Source organism: Micromesistius poutassou (assembly GCF_964030765.1).
Source record: "Micromesistius poutassou genome assembly, chromosome: 13".
NCBI lineage: Eukaryota > Metazoa > Chordata > Actinopteri > Gadiformes > Gadidae > Micromesistius > Micromesistius poutassou.
The window spans coordinates 10,523,010-10,542,058 of NC_140283.1; the positions used below are offsets into that span (position 1 = coordinate 10,523,010).

Sequence of the window (19,049 nt, forward strand, 5' to 3'; positions counted from 1 at the left end):
AAACAAATAAACGAAACCAATGTGGATAAATGCTTTCCAACAAATTAATACAGGCATAAATAAATATCGTTTTGGGTGTATTCATATTTAATGACAGGGAAAATGTATTTGTACCTATGTATGTAAAAACAAACCTGTGGTCCGTCCAATTAGACACCTGTGGCCTCCTCTGAAACCACGTGAACGATTCATACCAAACCTTTATTAAAACTGCAAAATTTCTCATATTTTTGTGTGTGTGGTAACTCTATAGGCCTACCAATGTTTGAAAGGATGTAAAGAGTCCCCTATTTCTCCGTGCTCTTCTCTGTTCTGCTCCTTTCTGTTCTCTTGTCTGTTCTCCTCTCAGTTCTTCTATCTCAATTGCTATATATTCTCATCTCTGTCATGGTTACATATTCTGTGGTTTCTTGTGGTTTAGGCTTTTTCCTTTTTTACAAACAAATCTAGCCTGTTTTGCCGTCATCTTTCTACTGCTGTCTCTCACTGTTCTGTCTGACCTGTTTTCTGCTGGAGGATCAGGGACGTTGATTAGACCTTATTGATTACATCACATTATGTTGCTTTAAGATACTTGACTATGGGTTTGAATGCATATTATTATGAAAATATAGCAAGAGCAATACAATGATAACAAATAAAACAAAATGGAAGGAAATAAAACACATACATACATGTAGGCCTACTTGGAGTTTTTTTTATTATAATTTTTTCATGCTTTTAATTTCTATAGTTGTACGGTTCGTTTTTAAAATCTGTGCATTTTAAAATGTGAAAGGACAATGTAAAAAACAATAATTACAGAATTTTATTCAAGAAATCCAACTCTTAGCCTGGCCTGTCTCTTTGCTGTTAACTAGTCTTTACATGTAAAGTTAACTAACTAGCCACCATAGCCTCAGGTCAGCTAGCTTTGCTTGAGTCCTGTGCTACTACTTCAAATAAGTGAAATGCTGCATACTTTATCAACATTGATGCTCTAGTTAATGAAAGCTTCTGAGCAATAACTTATCTTTGACTTAACCTTTTACTTCCAACACACAGTAGGCTGTCTGGTTTTTGCATAGATAGCTATATCTTTGATAGCTCTCAGTTTCAAGCGGCTGGCTTTTCACGCTGGCTTTTACTGGTAGGGGAGATAGGATAGACCAGAAGTTTAACTCCTGATTATACAGTTATGTTGCACTGATTAGTTTATATATATCTAAAACAAATTCCAATAAAATCTTTTGGCCTCGTGACCTCATAGTTTGGTAAGGCCATAGCCAAGGTTTAAGAGTCGCGGTGTGCTACTGCTAAGCGATGGTTTAAATAGTCCCCTGACTTTACAGCGGGGTACTTGTTCGAGCCGTCACAGCAGGTGATGAGGTAGTCGTCATCAGGCTGTACAAAGAAAGCCAGAGATTGACGAGTACTGGAGTCACCGGCAGGTGGAAGCAGAACCCGATGGATCTGAAAGACGAGTTATCAAACAGTTTCAACAGGCTTGAAAAATGATATATATATAAATGAAACATATCATATGAGCATTTACCTAATACATGCCAGTCAATACAAATCTTGTATAAAATGACAAAGGCTAAATTTGGCAAATCAAAATCAAACTCAAATTTGTCAAAAGTAGGCCTGATTGAAAGAAATTGGGCTTGTACTTTTAACCTTTTTTTTTTTTTTTTAATTACCCCCCGCCCCCCTCAAGTTTCAAATTAGGTTCACAGATCTATACAATCTGTGACAGTGGCATCCATTACATTTTATGTATATAAGTAAAGTAATAATGTAATACTTGCCTATCTATAGTTCTGACTTTCAAAGGATTTCTATCTGAGAAAATTCTGTAGGATGCAACCTAGAGGCGCTTACCTGTGGCTTTTAGCAGTATAAGCTTATATTGTACATTTTAATAATACAATTCTTTGAATGAAAAGTAATCTAAATTTGCTATATAGATGCCGTGGTTTTATAGATATTCATGCAGCTGCTCGCCAACCAGCAAAATTTAAATGGTGAATTCAAACAAAACTGGGAATTTAAAATGTGTAAAAAAGATGCTCACAGCTGAGATGAAGCAGTCGCTGGTCCACCGCTGCATCAGATCAGCGATATTGATCAGGACCGTTCCTGGTATGCAGGGGGCTAGGATGTACTCTCCTGAGGTACTGAGCACCTGGAGGAAAACAGATCATCATTGACAACCCCAAAAACCACATACACATGGTTTTTGGCCACTTTTTAAAATTCAATTCTAGTTTTCTTTCTGATAGTGTCGAAGAGTTGATGAATTATATCCGTAAGTGGAAACCTTGTGAATGTGGTTTAGTGTAGGAGCCGACTGATGCCTGTGGATGTCTGTGACTTTGTGCCCTCCCAAAGTATTTTATGTCAATCATGGGTTTGCTTCGTAGCACAAGTCAGACAGACCTTGTTAATCAGCTGGGCCAGTGCAGAGCTGTGTGTGTGTGTGTGTGTGTGTGTGTGTGTGTGTGTGTGTGTGTGTGTGTGTGTGTGTGTGTGTGTGTGTGTGTGTGTGTGTGTGTGTGTGTGTGTGTGTGCGTGTGGTGCACCTGTAGGCCTCCAGCTTGGCCCTGGAAGACCAGGGTGATGCTGCCGTAGTCTGAGTGTTCCCCACAGCGTAGCTGGCCCTCCTTCACCAGCTCACTGTTGACTGGTGGGTAATACAGAGAGCGCAGGGTGGTGCCGTTCTTCTCACCTGCGACAGAGCACAGACTTCTACAGAAGCCGAAAGCTACAGTAGCTGAGGGCTGCCAATGTGCAGCAGTATCCTATCTGAAGCACTTGATATGTAATTTATAAAATAAACTAGTGACTGATGTAGCTTGACATCCTCTCTGTCTCCACTCTGACGCTCAGCAGTATTATGGGCTTACCTGAGAAGGGAAATGTCTTTGAAGCATGGCTTAGAATGCCAAAACAGTTGGCAGTAGTTAGTGCTTATTACTGCATTAACAAATGTTAATGAATAGTTCATTGATGTACCCTATGGTGAACAGGTTACCATATTGTGAGTTGTGCTATAAAAACAAACTTTCTGATAGAGAATGTTTGCTAAAAACATTGGAATACTATCTTATTTTGAGATCTGTATTTGACCATTATTACTTGATACACAATGTTATGTCAATGCAGTCTATGCAGAGGACATACCTCCTATGTGGCGGTGTGCATTGAGGAAAACCTCTGGCTCCAGACCCAGACTGATGGCCATCACCCTCAGCACACGCAGAGACAGCTCCCGACACTGCTGGAAGAAAGAGAGCTGTCTGTCCTTGAACGCAGGCGAGGGCCAGTTCTAGGAGGGCAGAGGGTAGAAAACATCATTAGACAGGACTTCCTGATATTGACACCAATGTATTGTTTTAGGCCTTCCCGTCCCTTTGTATATGTTAAAGATGCTTACTATATCATTATGGAAGGACATCGAGTTGAATGCTTCTTTTAAATCTCCAGGGCGACGTGGATTCAAGCTGATGTCATACTTGTATGTTAGAACATTTGTAATAACAATACCCAATACGAGTTAACAAAACACAGTCCAGTAGGCTTGAGTTGTAGCAATTATCCCCACCTTTCAGCCTCTGAAGAGACCCAGCCATGGTTATGAAAATCAACAAAACTCCCTCTGCAGAAAGGAACCTTCATCTCCACTGGTTGGAGAAAAAACTTCTTGGAGATGTCCATAACTTGTTCAACCTTAAAAAACAAAAAGGCATACATTTAGTGAGGGCGTTGTTGTAGATAAAATCCCACACTTTAACATACCAATACGAGAGGTCAAAGGACAGGGTTTGATAGATAGAGACTTTATTATCACTTGCACAAAAGTAATAACAAAGCCTGAGTTGGTTCGCAAAGAACTCCTGATCAGGAATCAAACCTGAACCCTGAAGCCCCATAGTTCCTTTAAACCTCAGTAATTTTCTCCCATAGCGTCCACAAGAACACAAATAACTGATTTTAATTTCGAGTTCTGATGCACTTTTCTTGCTGATGTTTATGGTTGTCTAAAAAGTGCATAAAGCAATATGTAAAACTGCAATGTAAATTCTAAGACATGGAAGAATATTTTGTGATATTGCGATCAGAAGCACTCCCTTTAATTTTCACATCCACACCAACAACAATGGGTATTTAGTAAACAACGAGACACTCAAAATTAAAGTATGTACTTTTTAAAGTTAAATGCATAAATCTTCTGCACTTTGAGAGAAAACTTAAGAGGCTAGATGTATGAGGAACTTTGTGGTATTGTAAACTATTCTGTACTCTAGTCAACAGTTTAATCATACAAATTGTCATTATCAATCCGAGGGAACTGTATACAAATCCGTTCGCACGGATTTACACACCGATACGGCGTATGTAGATACGGAGCCCCTCTCACATGGTAGGAGATCAGATAGGAGATGGTAACGATTGCATATTAACGACGGTTTCACAATATTTTACCTTGGATGGTTACGACATTATGGCTAATAATCAAAACTTCTATGCAGAATATAGGATTTTCACTTCCGGGGAACCCCACTGTTGCGCTCCTTCAGTCAGTACTCCGTTAAACTATTTTCCGAGGCTCGCGCTTACCTCTTCTTGTGTAATCCCAGTGTTCTTCAGATAAACAAATCCGATTTCTGTAAATGAGGATTTTAATTGCCTGCCCAAGTCGACAATGTGCTCGTCTAAAACACTATTTTCTCCCAGGTTGTACGGACTAAAATCTATAACTGGTATGTTCATTTTGGATTAGTTATGTTTCTACGAAATATTCAACTGAAAGAGGTCCAATAGCTTGTATATTTCACGTAGGCTAGTCTACGCCATCTAGGCTTGTCCCGCGAGAGCACTCGCGGTCACTGACATTCTCCAATAGCATCCAGCTGCAGCCCCGTCGCTGGGGCCTGTGGTCAGTGTGGTGTGGCAACGGCCCTGTGGTGTGGCATGTCTGTTTTTTTCGGGTTTTTTCGACGTTTTGCGTCAGTATATATATATACGGTGACGTGAGTGAGTGTATATATATATTTGAGCAAATGTATAAAGCCGAATTATTTATGCTACCTTATCCACTGTTTGATAGTTTGGACCTTCCACGTTTGTAAATTGATTTTGTTGTTGATAAGGAGACATTTTCCTATTGGTTAGAGTATATATATATATATACTGTGACGCAAAACGTTTAACTTTGATATATATGTATGTGTACATGTATGTATGTATAGCCTGTGTGTGTGTGTGTGTGTGTGTGTGTGTGTGTGTGTGTGTGTGTGTGTGTGTGTGTGTGTGTGTGTGTGTGTGTGTGTGTGTGTGTGTGTGTGTGTGTGTGTGTGTGTGTGTGTGTGTGCGTGCGTGCGTGCGTGCGTGCGTGAGAGAGAGAGAGAGAGTCATTTTTATTATGAGAGATTTTATTAGGTCCCCAAGATATTGTCGCATGGAACGAAACAAGCAAACACGTTTCCCGTCCAATTAGACACCTGTAAGCTCCTCTGAACCACGTGATTTGTATTAACCAATAGGAAAATGTCTCCTTATCAACAACAAAATCAATTTACAAACGTGGAAGGTCCAAACTATCAAACAGTGGATAAGGTAACATAAATAATTCGGCTTTATACATTTGCTCAAATATATATATACACTCACTCACGTCACCGTACGAATTGAAGGATTGGGCTAACAAGTAGTAGGCCTATTTTTTTAATAGTAAATTATGTTTGACTTGAACAAAGAGTGGTCCATCTCCTTTGCCGGGTGTGGGTTCATGGGGATTTATTATGTTGGGGCCACCAGTTGTATTTTCGAACGATATCCTGAGTTCTTTCAAAAGGCGTCCAAAATCTACGGGGCGTCTGCAGGTGCTTTGATGGCAATGATTCTTACCATCGGAACCCCACTAGGTGAGTGATTTTCATTCCTTTGCCAGGCAAGTCCAGTGACGACAATATAACTTGAATGCATTCTGGCACTCCTTAGGCGATCCTATATACAGTATATACCCCGGCTATAAGTCATTCTCATTGCAGTTTATTAAATGCTTATTTTTTACAGTTTAATGAGGTTAGGAAGCTTCAGATGTTCCAATAGCATATATTTAGTTCGCAACACCGCCCCCATCAGTTGAGAGAAAGACAAACATGTTCAATTTCGAAAGCAAATGTTTTAACATTATAGTGGCATTATTTACAGGGCGTTTCATGCAATAGGCCTACAGCAACGATTATTCAAACAATTAGACATATAAATCAATACTTTGTTTGATTAACTGTTTGAATCAATTTCACAAGTTATTGTTAAAAAAATGTGATACGAGTAATTTGTGTAGATGGTGAATGACATATGGATATAATTAATCATAAAGCCTATAAGGCTTTTTCCCAAATGTGCTAACAGCCCTGATGATATAGCCAACAGCCCTGATGACATGACCAAAAGCTTCAATGTTTTGAGCTATAATATCTCTATGTAGGCCTATCTAGAATATCAGAAATGTATTGACTTTGCAGATGAGCGTTATTTTGCTAGACGTTGATAAGAGAAGAATTGCTGACCATAGCAACAGGGTTATCAGGACCCCGGTTGACCTGTTTGAATTTCATAAGTAGAATCCAGTCATTTTATTTTAAATGCGACAATGATGCAGCAAAAGTGGCAACAATATAAGTTCACTTCTTCGCAAGAAGGTTATCTATGCGGTAGTTTAAATAGTCCCCTGCCGTTACAGCGGGGTACTTGTTCGAGCCGTCGCAGCAGGTGATGAGGTAGTCGTCATCTGGCGCTACAAAGAAAGCCAGAGATTGACGAGTACTGGAGTCACCGGCAGGGGGAAGCAGAACCCGGTGCATCTGAAAGACAATGATCAAACCGTTTCAACAGGCTTGAAAAGGAATATATATATACAAATGAAACATACCATATGACTTACCCAATTTACCCAATACATACCAGTCAATACATATCTTATATAAAATGACTAAGGCAAAATTGTGCTTGTCAAAAGTAGGCCTTATTGAAAGAAGTGGGTCTTGTGAGGATTTGATGTGCAATATGTACTCTTTTAAAAAAATATATTCAAATTAGGTTAACAGTTCATTGAAAAGGACACGTGCCGTGGTTTTATATAGGTGTTGTGCAGCTGCTCGCCAACAAGAAAAATAAAATGGGAAATTCAAACAAAACTGTGAATTTTAAATGTTAAAAAAAGACAAACTCACAGCTGAGATGAAGCGGTCGCTGGTCCACCGCTGCATCAGATCAGCGATATTGACCAGGACCGTTTCTGGTATGCAGGGCGCTGGCCTGTACTCTCCTGAAGGACTGAGTACCTGGAGGATAATGGATCAAGGATGAAAAACAAAGTTTACGCTCCCAAAAACCACATACACATTTTTTTTCCAATCATGTTTAATTGAACTTAAGACAAGGCTGAGAAGTCTAGATATGGAATTCTAGTTTTGTAAGTATAACTGTACATATCTAGACTTTACTGACGTCAACTAGTGTTGAATAGTTGATGAAGATGATGGATGTCTGTGACTTTGAGCCCTCCAAAGGGCTTATCAGCTGTGTGTGTGTGTGTGTGTGTGTGTGTGTGTGTGTGTGTGTGTGTGTGTGTGTGTGTGTGTGTGTGCGCGCGCGCGTGCACCTGTAGGCCTCCAGCTTGGCCCTGGAAGACCAGGGTGATGCTGCCGTAGTCTGAGTGTTCCCCACAGCGTAGCTGGCCCTCCTTCACCAGCTCACTGTTGACTGGTGGGTAATACAGAGAGCGCAGGGTGGTCCTGTTCTTCTCACCTACGACAGAGCACAACACTGCTCATCCATCCCCACACTGTAGCTATGTTTTAGGTAGTATGGGTAGTAGGGGGCTTTTACATCAGAATGCATCATTTTTTGCTAATCAAAACTTGTTTTTCCACGTCTCGCATGAAAAACACTGTGGCAGTTTCAAACACAACTATGTCACCACATAAACTGAATGATGACCAAATCATGGATGAGCAGCACCCAGAAACAACGCTTACCCATGAGGCTGTTTAAGAGTACTGTCACCTTTTTGGATTCCAATTCAAGCACTGGCTTTTTTCAATTATTGCCGAGATCTCAATCAGGTCTAAAGCGGAAATATTTGTTGCTTTTGTCAGTGCCATAAAAGTCAATAGTCGAAAACAAGTAAAAGATCTGCCCTGTTCCTTTGTAGCCTCACTACTCCAGTCTAAACCACACTCACATTGGAATACTTCATTATTATTTTGAGATCTCACCTCCTATGTGGCGGTGTGCATTGAGGAAAACCTCTGGCTCCAGACCCAGACTGATGGCCATCACCCTCAGCACACGCAGAGACAGCTCCCGACACCGCTGGAAGAAAGAGAGCTGTCTGTCCTTGAACGCAGGCGAGGGCCATTTCTAGGAGGGCAGAGGATAGAAAACACCATAAGCAGGACTTCCTGTTTTTGGCCTTCTTGTGACTTTGTAGATGTCAAAGGTGCTTACTATATCATTACAGAAGGTCTCCACGTTGTATGCTTCTTTTAAATCTCCTGGGCGACCTGAATTCAAGCTGTCATAATTGTATGTTAGAACATTCGTAATAATAATACCCAATACGATTTAACAAAACACAGTCCAGTGGGCTTGGGTTGTAGCAATTATGCCTACCTTTCATTCTCTGAAGAGACCCAGCCATGGTAACGACAATTAGCAAAAGTCTCACTGCGGAAAGGAAACTTCAACTCGACTGGTTGGAGAAAAAACATCTTGGAGATGTCCATAGCTTGTTCAACCTTAAAACACAAAAATAAATACATTTAGTGAGGCCGTCCATCCGACATTGAAGTTGTTTCCTATTTCGTATATGCGGATTTCACTTGAGAAATACAATCCCAGATCATGGGGGGTTGTGTTATTTATTCTGTGACATGTAACTAGCAAGCATTTTCTTCTTTACCATGTTAGTTATGTAACGGTAACTTTAACAATAGCTCTAACGATAGCTGATAACCGTTTAATTTATTTATGTAATAAACATACAATAACATACAACAAACATGCAAACAAACATAATCCCAGGCCTAACATGCAATCATCCGAGGCCTCAGATGGGAGTTCGACCTGCGTCTCTCTAAGAGAAGAAGTCCAATGCATTGGCAAAAGCAAGGACCTAATACAGTGGCAGACAGGTCTCAGGATGCTGAGAACAGCTCTGCTCCCCAATACAACTATAGTATTGGTTAACCAGATGCTAGTAAACTATCAATGACCTCCTCAGGAAGTCATAAAGGGGGACGTAGCCGTGCCTCATCAGTTGGAGCCGTTGACCCTTGACCCTTGTGATGGGAAAAATGCATATGTTTCATTTTAGTCATCTAAAGCTGTGTTTCCTATTTTTTGTATGGTCTAGCCACCCTACCGTTCCTCAGTGTCATCTAAATGATAATCTTTGTGCTTGGGTCAGCCGATCACAAGGGAGAGGGCATCCCCTAATGCATTCCTCTGCTTGATGAGAACGTGGCAGTTAGGGAAACAGTGTGTGAAAATATTATTTTCCCACTACACCCACACTTAGGGTGTGTGTAAAAATAATTGGGCATCTGGTGAAAGATTGTTTGTACTGTTTATGATTTTTTGGAATGATCTTAAAAACATGCATAGCTGTGAGCTTTAAAAAAAACAGTTATATAGTTGTCATACACTAAAAATGTCATTAATTGATTTACAATGGCCTATTTTTGTATTGTGTCTATATGATTATGGGAAATTATTATAAATTACACAACAATAATAAGTCACAAGGCAAGGAAACTACTAAAATGAGTAAATTACTCAGTGTAGGGTCAATATTTAACCCAGCAATATAGTTAATTTCAGTCCAAGAACAACCCAGCATTCTGAAATAACCCAGTGTATGAGTAACATTCAACCCAGCAGTAGAGTTCATTACACTCTCGTTTGTGTCAAATGAACAACCCAGCATTCTGGGTTAAATGGTAATACCCAGGACTTGATTATTTTGGTTTCCTCTTTTTTTGCTTCATAATTTTTATGCTTCATAAACTCATAACTGTTTATGACAGTTATAAAGTTAAAAATCACTTTTAGATAATAAATAATAGCCCATCCTACTTTGTTATATTTTTTAGGCTATGTCCCCTTTATACATGTTTTGAGCTTATTTCGAATTTTGTGACAATGTTGCACATTGTTGCTTTCTTTTCAATAGTTCCCTCAATTTATATGCAATATAATTTACAAAGTTTGTGATGCTCAGCGAAATATAAGTGAGGAATATCGCCAAATGTCCAGTCTTTACAGCAAGCCTAAAATGGAGGTGCTTTTTTGTTTGCATAGGAGAAAGAAGTCAGACGAATATCAAACCAAAGTCACTGCGGTTCTCTCGATTGCTATTAGCCCCCCCCCCCCCCCCCCCCCACCCCCCTCCGTTAAACTTTCCAGAGGCTCTCACTTACCTCTTCTTGTGTAATCCCAGTGTTCTTCAGATAAACAAAACCGATTTCTGTAAATGAGGATTTTAATTGCCGGCCCAAGTCGACAAGGTGCTTGTCTAAAACACAATTTTCTCCCAGGTTGTACGGACTAAAATCGATAACTGGTATGTTCATTTTGGATTTGTCAAGTTTCTGAAAGCTATTCAACTGGGAAGGATCCAACTGCTGATCTACCTCCTGAGTCCTCTTTGTGAGGGGCTGCTCACTGCAGAGCCAATGGGTGGAGCTTGCCTAGTCCAGCTCCACCTCTAGATCCAGCTGCAACAAGATTTTCAGATGGAGACTTCTCTCTTTTTCTTTCCTTTTTGTTTTACATTTATTGAGTTGCTATGCCTTGTGCCTACATGCCTACTCAAATGATGTGAAGCAGTCTTACTTGGATTTCATTGTGATCAATTTCCTTTTTTACTGGTACTATTGCACTAAAGTCTTATTAAAATATGGACCAACATCTAGCCACAGGGACATATTATATACAGTTGTACGTATAGGATACAATATAAGAATACATCTAATAAACTATAGTTTTTTTTAGGGATGGGTCAGAATATTCGATTATTCTATTATTCGTTCCTGAGGGTCAAAGTCGATTTTTAACATTTGGACCGTTAACATTTTTCAAGTTCAAATAAACAAGAATTAACGGACAGAACTAATGTTGGTTCTGTAGCACTAATAGTTAATCATGTACAGAAAAACAATATACACAATACACAAGCATAAATATTAATATATATGCATACAACACAAACACTGATCACTGTTAAAGTTAGTTTTTTTGCGTTTAAGATATTAAGTGATTTCTTGCCGATGATCCATGGCTGCCTTTGTGAATGTCGGCACACATTGAATAATCGATTATTCCTTCATACCACCCACTGATTATTCGACCATGAAAAATTTGAGTTATTCACATCCCTAGTTTTTTTCCCTATCTTGCTTAGATCATTTTACTTTCCCCTACTGCTGTTATGCAGAATATATGCATAATTTGTCCTCTCCCTAGGCCAGTGTCACCTGAACAGTTTGTTCCATACAACGACTGTATTATTGCTCCACCTGTTCACTTATGCGTTGGGCTCCACAGAGAAGAGCTGTTTGGACCTGATGTCCATGACCCGGGAGGCCAGGAAACGCAAACTGGGCCCCTTGCACCCAGCGTTCAACCTGCAGCAGTTAGTGCGTGAATCCTTGATGGAGACCCTGCCCGCGGACGCCCACGTGCGCGCCTCGGGGAGGCTCTGCGTGTCTCTGACCCGCGTGTCTGATGGGAAGAACGTGATCGCCTCAGAGTTTGACACCAGAGATGAACTCATCCAGGTACACCCACTGGAAGACGCCATCTTGCTTGGTCCATAGTAACATGTGGACAATCTCCTCCGAACAAAGCATATCAACGCGTCTTTTCATTTTGTTTCTCAGGCGGTGTTATGCAGTTGTTTCATTCCCTTCTACTGCGGGCTCATCCCACCCACGTATCGGGGAGTGGTGAGAAGGCAGGCATTGATCGCAGTCGTACTAAATGCTCATTGGCTCCTGTGTGTCTTTCCTTTTTATGTAGCAGCGAAACTGACACAAACCCCTCGTGTGTTGATCCCTTTTGTTGTGATCCTCAGCGCTACGTGGACGGAGCCGTCAGCGATAACCTGCCCAACTGTCACCTGAGGAACACTGTCACCTTCTCCGCCTTCGCCGGCGAGAGCGACGTGTGCCCGCCCCAGGACTCGGCACTCAGCATCCACGAGGTGCGCTTCAACAACGTCAGCATCCACGTCAACGCCCAGAACTGCTACCGGGTCGCCAGCAGCTTCTTCCCCCCCGAGCCCGAGGTCAGACTTCCCCCCCCCACACACCCACTCCTTTTTTAAAGATTTATTTTATAATTTTTTTATGCTTTAGTATAGAGTGAGATAGATAGGAAGGTATGGGAGATAGAGGGGAGGATCCTTTGCAGCAAAGGATCATGGGCAGGATTCGAACCTGGGTCGCTGCGATCAGCACTGAGCCTATATGGCCTATATGGACCGCTCTACCCGGTCAGCCACCGGGGCGCCGCTCTTCATCTCTAAAAGGGTCCCCTCAATGCAGCCCTCTTGAATTAAAGAGCCGGGATCCATGTGTCTTTTGTTGTGCAGGGCATGGCTGAGATTTGCGACAATGGCTACTTGGACGCCCTGCGCTTCCTTCAACACAACGGTAGCTCCCAAGTTGACTTTGAACTGCTCAAATACCTTGAGGCATGTTAAGGTGTTGTTAAGTAAGGGTTCACTTTTGGTGTTTTTTTTTGTGTTTGGTAGAAAACTGATGGTAGCCAAGACGGTAGAACCATATTGTGTCAGTCCTGCAGCGTTCCTTTTGATACTCAAAACATCCTTCCCCATTGCAGGCCTGGTCCCCAGCGAGGCTCCTCTGGCTGGTCTGGCAGTCAGCACATTGTGTTGTGATCTGGGGAACGTGTCCACAGAGGAGACGGATCCCAGTGAGGGGCCAGAGCTGAGCTCCCGTAAGGAGGGACACTGGTGGCTGAAGCAGCAGCTCATAGAGAACCTGCCTCTGGACATTAAGCGGGGTAAGGTGGGGGGGGGGGGGGGTCTGGGAATACACTTTTGCCGCTTTTCCACTGACAGTACCAGCTCGACTCGACTCACCTCGACTCGACTCGGTTTGGTTCCAGGCACGTCGTGTTTCCATCTAAAAAAGTAACTCTTCAATGTGGGCGGGTCGTAGAAAAGAACCTCTCCAACATGGGCCGGTCATCATTAGGTTTTAATCACAGGAGACGCGATTCCTGGGAAATCTGAATCTGATCAAGACTATTTCCTGATTCCCGGGAAAGGTTATGATGGGAAATAAAATAAAAAGCGCAATGACTGCACGTCTATTGTTGTCATACGGTAACGGATGGAGGCGAAACTCGATCCCTGGGAAAGGAACGACACTAAACCGAAACAGCGAAACGCTGATCCTTGGGAGCGGGTCCGTGGACTCCAGCCACGCTGGACACACACAACCACGCCGGACACACACAACCACGCACAGCCTAACTCTAGCTCCGGGAAAGGAGCGACACACGGCGAAACGCTGATCAGTGTCTTCCTCGGGAGCGGGTCCGTGGACTCCAACCACACTGGACACAGCGAGTGATTATTCCCATTTACAGCCGTTGGCCAATCAGTTGCCAGCAGCCTGTTTACATCACACAAAAGTACCTACCCCGCTCACTTGGAACCTCGACGGAGGTGGTACTAAAAAAAGTACCCGGTACCAGGTACTGGGTACTTTTTTTGCCAATAAAAACGCAAAAAAAGGCGGGCCGAGTCGAGTCAAGCTGGTACTGTTGGTGGAAAAGCGGCATTTGTTTTGTTCCAAGCCTGTGGAAAGGAAAGGACCTCAACACAAAACAAACACAGGAACAGCTGATTCAGAAGCATTGTGAGAAGTGGGTCCTCCTGACGCACTACATATCCTCCAAAATGTACATGTATCTTTTTAGTATTTGGTATATTCTGGACCCTACAGGGTCTCAGGAATCTGAGACCCTGGCCAATTGATTTAAATCAAGTGGCCACTCCTGAAGCAATGATTCTCTTGTAGAGATTCTTGGCCAATTGATTTAAATCAAGTGGCCACTCCTAAAGCAATGATTCTCTTGTAGAGATTCCTGAGACCCTACAGAGTCTCAAGAATCTCTACAAGAGAATCATTGCTTCAGGAGTGGCCAATTGATTTAAATCAAGTATGGATGTGTGAAATACAGCAGCAGTTGTGAGGAGTTATTTTGCAGAGCAGTTTTGGTTAGTTATTGTTTGTCCTACAATGCTAAAATACAAGCTACAACATTTATTCAACTTCAGAATGTAATCATTTGAGTTTTTCAATTCACAGTGGTAAAGTTCATCTTACATTCTACTGTCAAACATCCAAACGTTGGCCTGAATATACACCATTTTGGTAGATTTTAAACCTGCACAATGTTACCCAGAATATAAATCAGGTGGTAAGCAAAGTTAGTAACTTTGCTGCCAAATTTCATCAATCATTTTATTCTCATTAGCTGATTTTATTTAAGGGAAACATCATTGCTATTGCACAATAAAATGCAGTCAAAGCTATCTCTCTATTTGGCAATGAATAGATATGCTATAGCATTGTTCTGTGATTGCTTTGCACAGAATCTTTTCATCAAAAACAAGATTGTGGGTTTAAAAATAAGATGGGGAATGTATGATTTAAATACCTTTACCTTGAACATTCTGTGTGTCAGCACTGTGTGAGGGCTGTAGGGAGAAGCATGCCAGGAGCAGTATGTTGTCCCAGGTGACGGAGCGGGTGCATGGTGACATGGCCCCCTACCTTCGCATCCCCTACGCTCTGCCTATGGCGTCGGCCCACATGCTGGTCAAAAGGTAGGCCCTTTCCTGGTGCAAACTGCTGGTTGATGGCGCCTCGTCGGTTTGTCTCCCCAGCACGCGCTCGCTCGCTCTTGTATGGGAAGACGAACAGCAACGACACAGCCCAGCCCCATGTAGAAAATCACTTCAACAAGGTGTAATAGTGGGGGTCAGAGACAGGGCTTTGGCAGGACGAAGGTGTCCTCAATAGCAATGCAGGGAGAAGGGACAGGGCTCTGGAAGGGAGGAGGATGAGGGCAGGGAAAAGGTGACATCAACAGTAGGCATTTTTACACGGCTTTCTTTGTTCATTGGAGGGGGCGGGGCTACGCACAGATAGTAGGTCTCTTTAGAATAATTTGCATACTCCGAATTCCTTTTTTTTTTTTCAAGCCACTCTCCATGCACAAGTGCAAAAACACCAACATATTCTTTATTTGGCTGAGGACTTTAGCTGTTTTTTATCCCGACGAAAGCCTCGTAAGGAAAGTTCATATGCGTCTTTCTCGTAGATTTCAACTTCTTTGTTAAATGCGACTGCATCACCTTCTCTCCCATGATGGTCAACATCTTGGGGATTTCACCGTCTCTCCAGTTAGAACTACTCATGTTGATATCGCTGCGTTGCCTCTGTTGTAGAGACAACGCAGCAACACCTCTACACAAGTCCCACCCCTGGAACCGTGAAGCCGTCTAATCGCATTTACATGAAAATGAAACCGCCAAAATGTGTAGGGTCTGAGAGGGTAAATTGGGGTGCGAAATCAAGCCGGTATATTACATCGGTCAGTGTAAACGATGACCATGCTGGGAAAAAGGCTGGCATAAGACGGGCATATTTGGCAGTGGCAAAACTTTTAGAGGGTCAGGTCTCTGGCCAGGAGGGGGATATCAACAGAATGAGGCGAAACCATATCTAACGGTTTAGCAATTGAATACCTACCTCTTCACCCACCACCATATAGAGAATCACTTCGAAACCTGTTGGCCATTTCCCCACAAGGCAGAAACCAAAATCAAAGTCATTAGGCACAAAATAAGGAAATGAGGAGCATTCATTTGCGTTAAAACAAAATGATCGCCTTAGGGTTTCCAGATTCATGGTGAGCGTAAACACGTTAACGAATGCACTGCTGCTTAAATGAAAGTCTTTTGCAGAATAGCGGACTGGATCCCGGAGATGTCCCGGGACATGGGCTGGCTGTATGGAAGGGCAAGGCACCGGCACAGCCCAGCCGAGAGCGAGGAGCAGAGTGACCCCCTCAGGTATGTCTTTAAACATCATTTTACCTTATACCTGTTGCAAAGCACGTTTCTTTCTCTAGTCAGTGTGGATGTTGTCTAGCCTGACATCGCCAGACAATTTCGCCATTGTGCATTAGTCTGGACAGCAGGTCAGCTCAATATCCATTTCAACCAGCGCAGACCAACATAATAAACCAAAACTGCCCAATTTTGATAACCGGTTGTGATTTGCTCGACGCAGGCCAGTATACTGGAAATCTGTGGACTGGAGGGGGAATATACCAGAGCAAATTAAACATGAGTTTGCAGATTTATCTGATTTCCAGGCTAGGTGTTGCCGCCATGGAACGCCATTCGTGCCCTGGAGAAAATAAGATAAAACAAATATTGAATCTATACTGAATTTAAATTGGTTAAATTGAATTGAATAAATGAATAAATTGATGGAATACATGTTTGGATTAATTATTTATGTCTTGTAGAGTATGTCACTACATATTTATTAATTTATCAATTGTTGTTATTTTATTATTCTATTATCACATTGACACTTCTCAATATGTAAATGCGGTCTGTCAATCACACCAGCAGGGTTGGACATAGACAAGAGCATTCGATCAGTAGACCATACACCATGACCAGCAGGTCTTTGCGCCTGCACATGCTCTCACTCGTCAGTGTTCCTGCAGCATGTCCGGAAACAACCCAGCGAGAATATTGGCTGGGTAGTGCCCGAACCTGGTGGTTCAGGAGCATCAACCATCGACTGCTTTGGTCTATGTCCAATATCATTTATCCAAACATTTATTGATTAGAAAAAAGAGTAGGGTTAGTAAGTGCATTTAATACATGTTTCCAAACCAAATTAAAGAATCAATAAATGTAAACATTTATTCAATCAATTTAGACATGTATTCTATTTAATTTGATCAATTAAAACATATATTCAATTTATATATTTATATACTAGATTTAACTTAATTACGACATGCTTCCCATAGCGTGTAATAGAAATTGTGGACTTTATAATGTGGAGCTTGGACTTTATAACAATTTGTCTGTGTGTACGTGGGAGTATTTACATGATGTTTATATAATCAATCAACTCATTTATGTTGACCAAGCATAATGGGCGTACACATGACTTGATACCAAGATAGATTATAAGAAGCCTGGAGAATTCAATGCTGCTGTGTTAACACATTCCAGAGGCTCATTTTACTGGTCAGTGGAATGGAATGTGTAAACTTCCACCTTCATCTCCTGAGGTACCTCTATGGAGGAATGGAGGAGGAATCTCTTTGGACATGCAATTAATCTTAATAGTAAACAGTAAATACAGTATACTGTTTACTGTTTATCAGTATACTCCATTAATTGAAGGAATAGGATTATGTCAATTATTATTAAGAAAAATGAAACGGTCAAACAAGTGGTCAATGGATCCTTACGAGATACAAAATGAATAGCTGTAGTAGGTTTACAGCTGTGCACTCTCAATAAGGACATAGGGTGGTTTAGATCTATCCTTTCCCGACAACATCTAAGGATGACTGTTGACCTGATAAAAAATTATCTGCGTATCCTAGCCTGTGAAAGATTAACTAAATACCATACTATTAAAAGTCTAAAAAAAGTCTAATCTAAGAGATAAACGCATTGCTAAGAGATAAACATTTGACTGTGTGTCATGGAAAACTCCCAAATGGGTGGTGTTGACTGTCAGAGATGGGTTGATGCTGGCTGCCAGGGGGAGATGGCATAAAGGAACATTGGCCATTATCTGTTTTTTGGTTGTCACTGTTGTAGTGCCCGTTACCAGCAACCAACACCGCCAATTTAACTTGTGTGTTCACCAACATATATCCATAAAGATGGAGGTCAGTTAAATACTGACAGCACAATGGACGAGGGCCTATATTTCCAGTTGTGTGTATCTTTGGTATCTTTGGCTGTGGGATTTGCATATGGTTCACCAACCAAGGTTGTAAACACAAACTATTTAAAATGATGTCCATGTATCCTGTCAATGCATCAATATCCATTCAATCAATCAAATCCTCAGTAAGTACACTACGGATGATCATTATTTCTTGCCTAGCTTTTGTCACTTCAATCTACCATTGGAGAAATAGGAGTATGGCTATTTCAAGCTGTCTTGCCAACGTAGAAGACAACACTGCCAAGCAGAACAACAAATTAGCTCTCTAAACCCGGGCTCTCTACACCTTACTATATTATTGGTTATTTGTATCAGTGATTATACGTTATTATGTCATAAGTAGTAATGATGCATGCTTGACGCAATGTCAAAGTCAAAACCCTCCGTCATCAGTGTAAGTTAAACTTGTCTCCCAATGACCAGTGCTACTACCCAATCACCCTTCTGTGACCCCCCCCCCTCCCCCCCGTGGGATCCAGCCTCCCTCTCAGAGATCTCCCCTCTACTTCCTCCAGGGACACACCTCCACCCAGCTGGCCCTCCACACTGGTCGCCCTCAACCAGAGTGGGGAAGAGTTTGTTTGCCCTTTGACCCCTGAGGCCACTCCCACCCATGACCACACCTTCAGCTGGGACACCGACCACATCCCAGCAGACCTCCAGCAGCTCTCCCTGACCCCCCCGCCGACCCCCACCCTCGGCCACGGCTCCGCAGACCCCCAGCCCGCCGGGTGGGGTCTGGGCCTGGGCCGGGCCGTGGGCTGGTTCCGACTCATGGGGTCTGAGAAGGGGTCGGCCCCCAAGCAGCCAGACATGGGGGCTGGGAGCCCGGACCCGGAAGCAGATGATATGAACGAATAAATATATAATGTGTGAATAAATACAGTTCTTATTTTAGTCCAAATGGTCCTGTGGTCCTTTTTGTCAAATTATTATTTAAATCACACATAAAATAAT

At 42.1% G+C, this 19,049-nt stretch overlaps 3 protein-coding genes across 3 annotated transcripts; 1 reads left to right on the forward strand and 2 right to left on the reverse strand.

The window, feature by feature from the left end:
- Window positions 1–677: 677 nt before the first annotated feature.
- Window positions 678–4,972, reverse strand: LOC311357523 (uncharacterized protein). The gene is made up of 7 exons (XM_084477496.1): window positions 4,603–4,972; window positions 3,587–3,711; window positions 3,419–3,485; window positions 3,166–3,310; window positions 2,565–2,710; window positions 2,057–2,167; window positions 678–1,452 (listed from the first exon to the last, which is right to left on the reverse strand). Exons 1-7 carry the CDS (start codon window positions 4,753–4,755, stop codon window positions 1,273–1,275), a joined length of 927 nt encoding a protein of 308 aa, XP_084333622.1. The 5' UTR covers window positions 4,756–4,972; the 3' UTR covers window positions 678–1,272.
- Window positions 4,973–5,147: 175 nt separating this feature from the next.
- Window positions 5,148–18,953, forward strand: LOC311357511 (patatin-like phospholipase domain-containing protein 2; the record flags this gene model as incomplete). The annotated part of the gene is made up of 9 exons (XM_084477481.1): window positions 5,148–5,909; window positions 11,602–11,834; window positions 11,937–12,002; window positions 12,131–12,343; window positions 12,650–12,710; window positions 12,901–13,083; window positions 14,779–14,920; window positions 16,064–16,171; window positions 18,608–18,953. Exons 1-9 carry the CDS (start codon window positions 5,723–5,725, stop codon window positions 18,951–18,953), a joined length of 1,539 nt encoding a protein of 512 aa, XP_084333607.1. The 5' UTR covers window positions 5,148–5,722.
- Window positions 5,913–10,722, reverse strand: LOC311357522 (uncharacterized protein). Its single transcript, XM_084477495.1, has 7 exons — window positions 10,476–10,722; window positions 8,668–8,792; window positions 8,503–8,569; window positions 8,271–8,415; window positions 7,655–7,800; window positions 7,224–7,334; window positions 5,913–6,854 (listed from the first exon to the last, which is right to left on the reverse strand). Exons 1-7 carry the CDS (start codon window positions 10,626–10,628, stop codon window positions 6,675–6,677), a joined length of 927 nt encoding a protein of 308 aa, XP_084333621.1. The 5' UTR covers window positions 10,629–10,722; the 3' UTR covers window positions 5,913–6,674.
- Window positions 18,954–19,049: the final 96 nt, after the last annotated feature.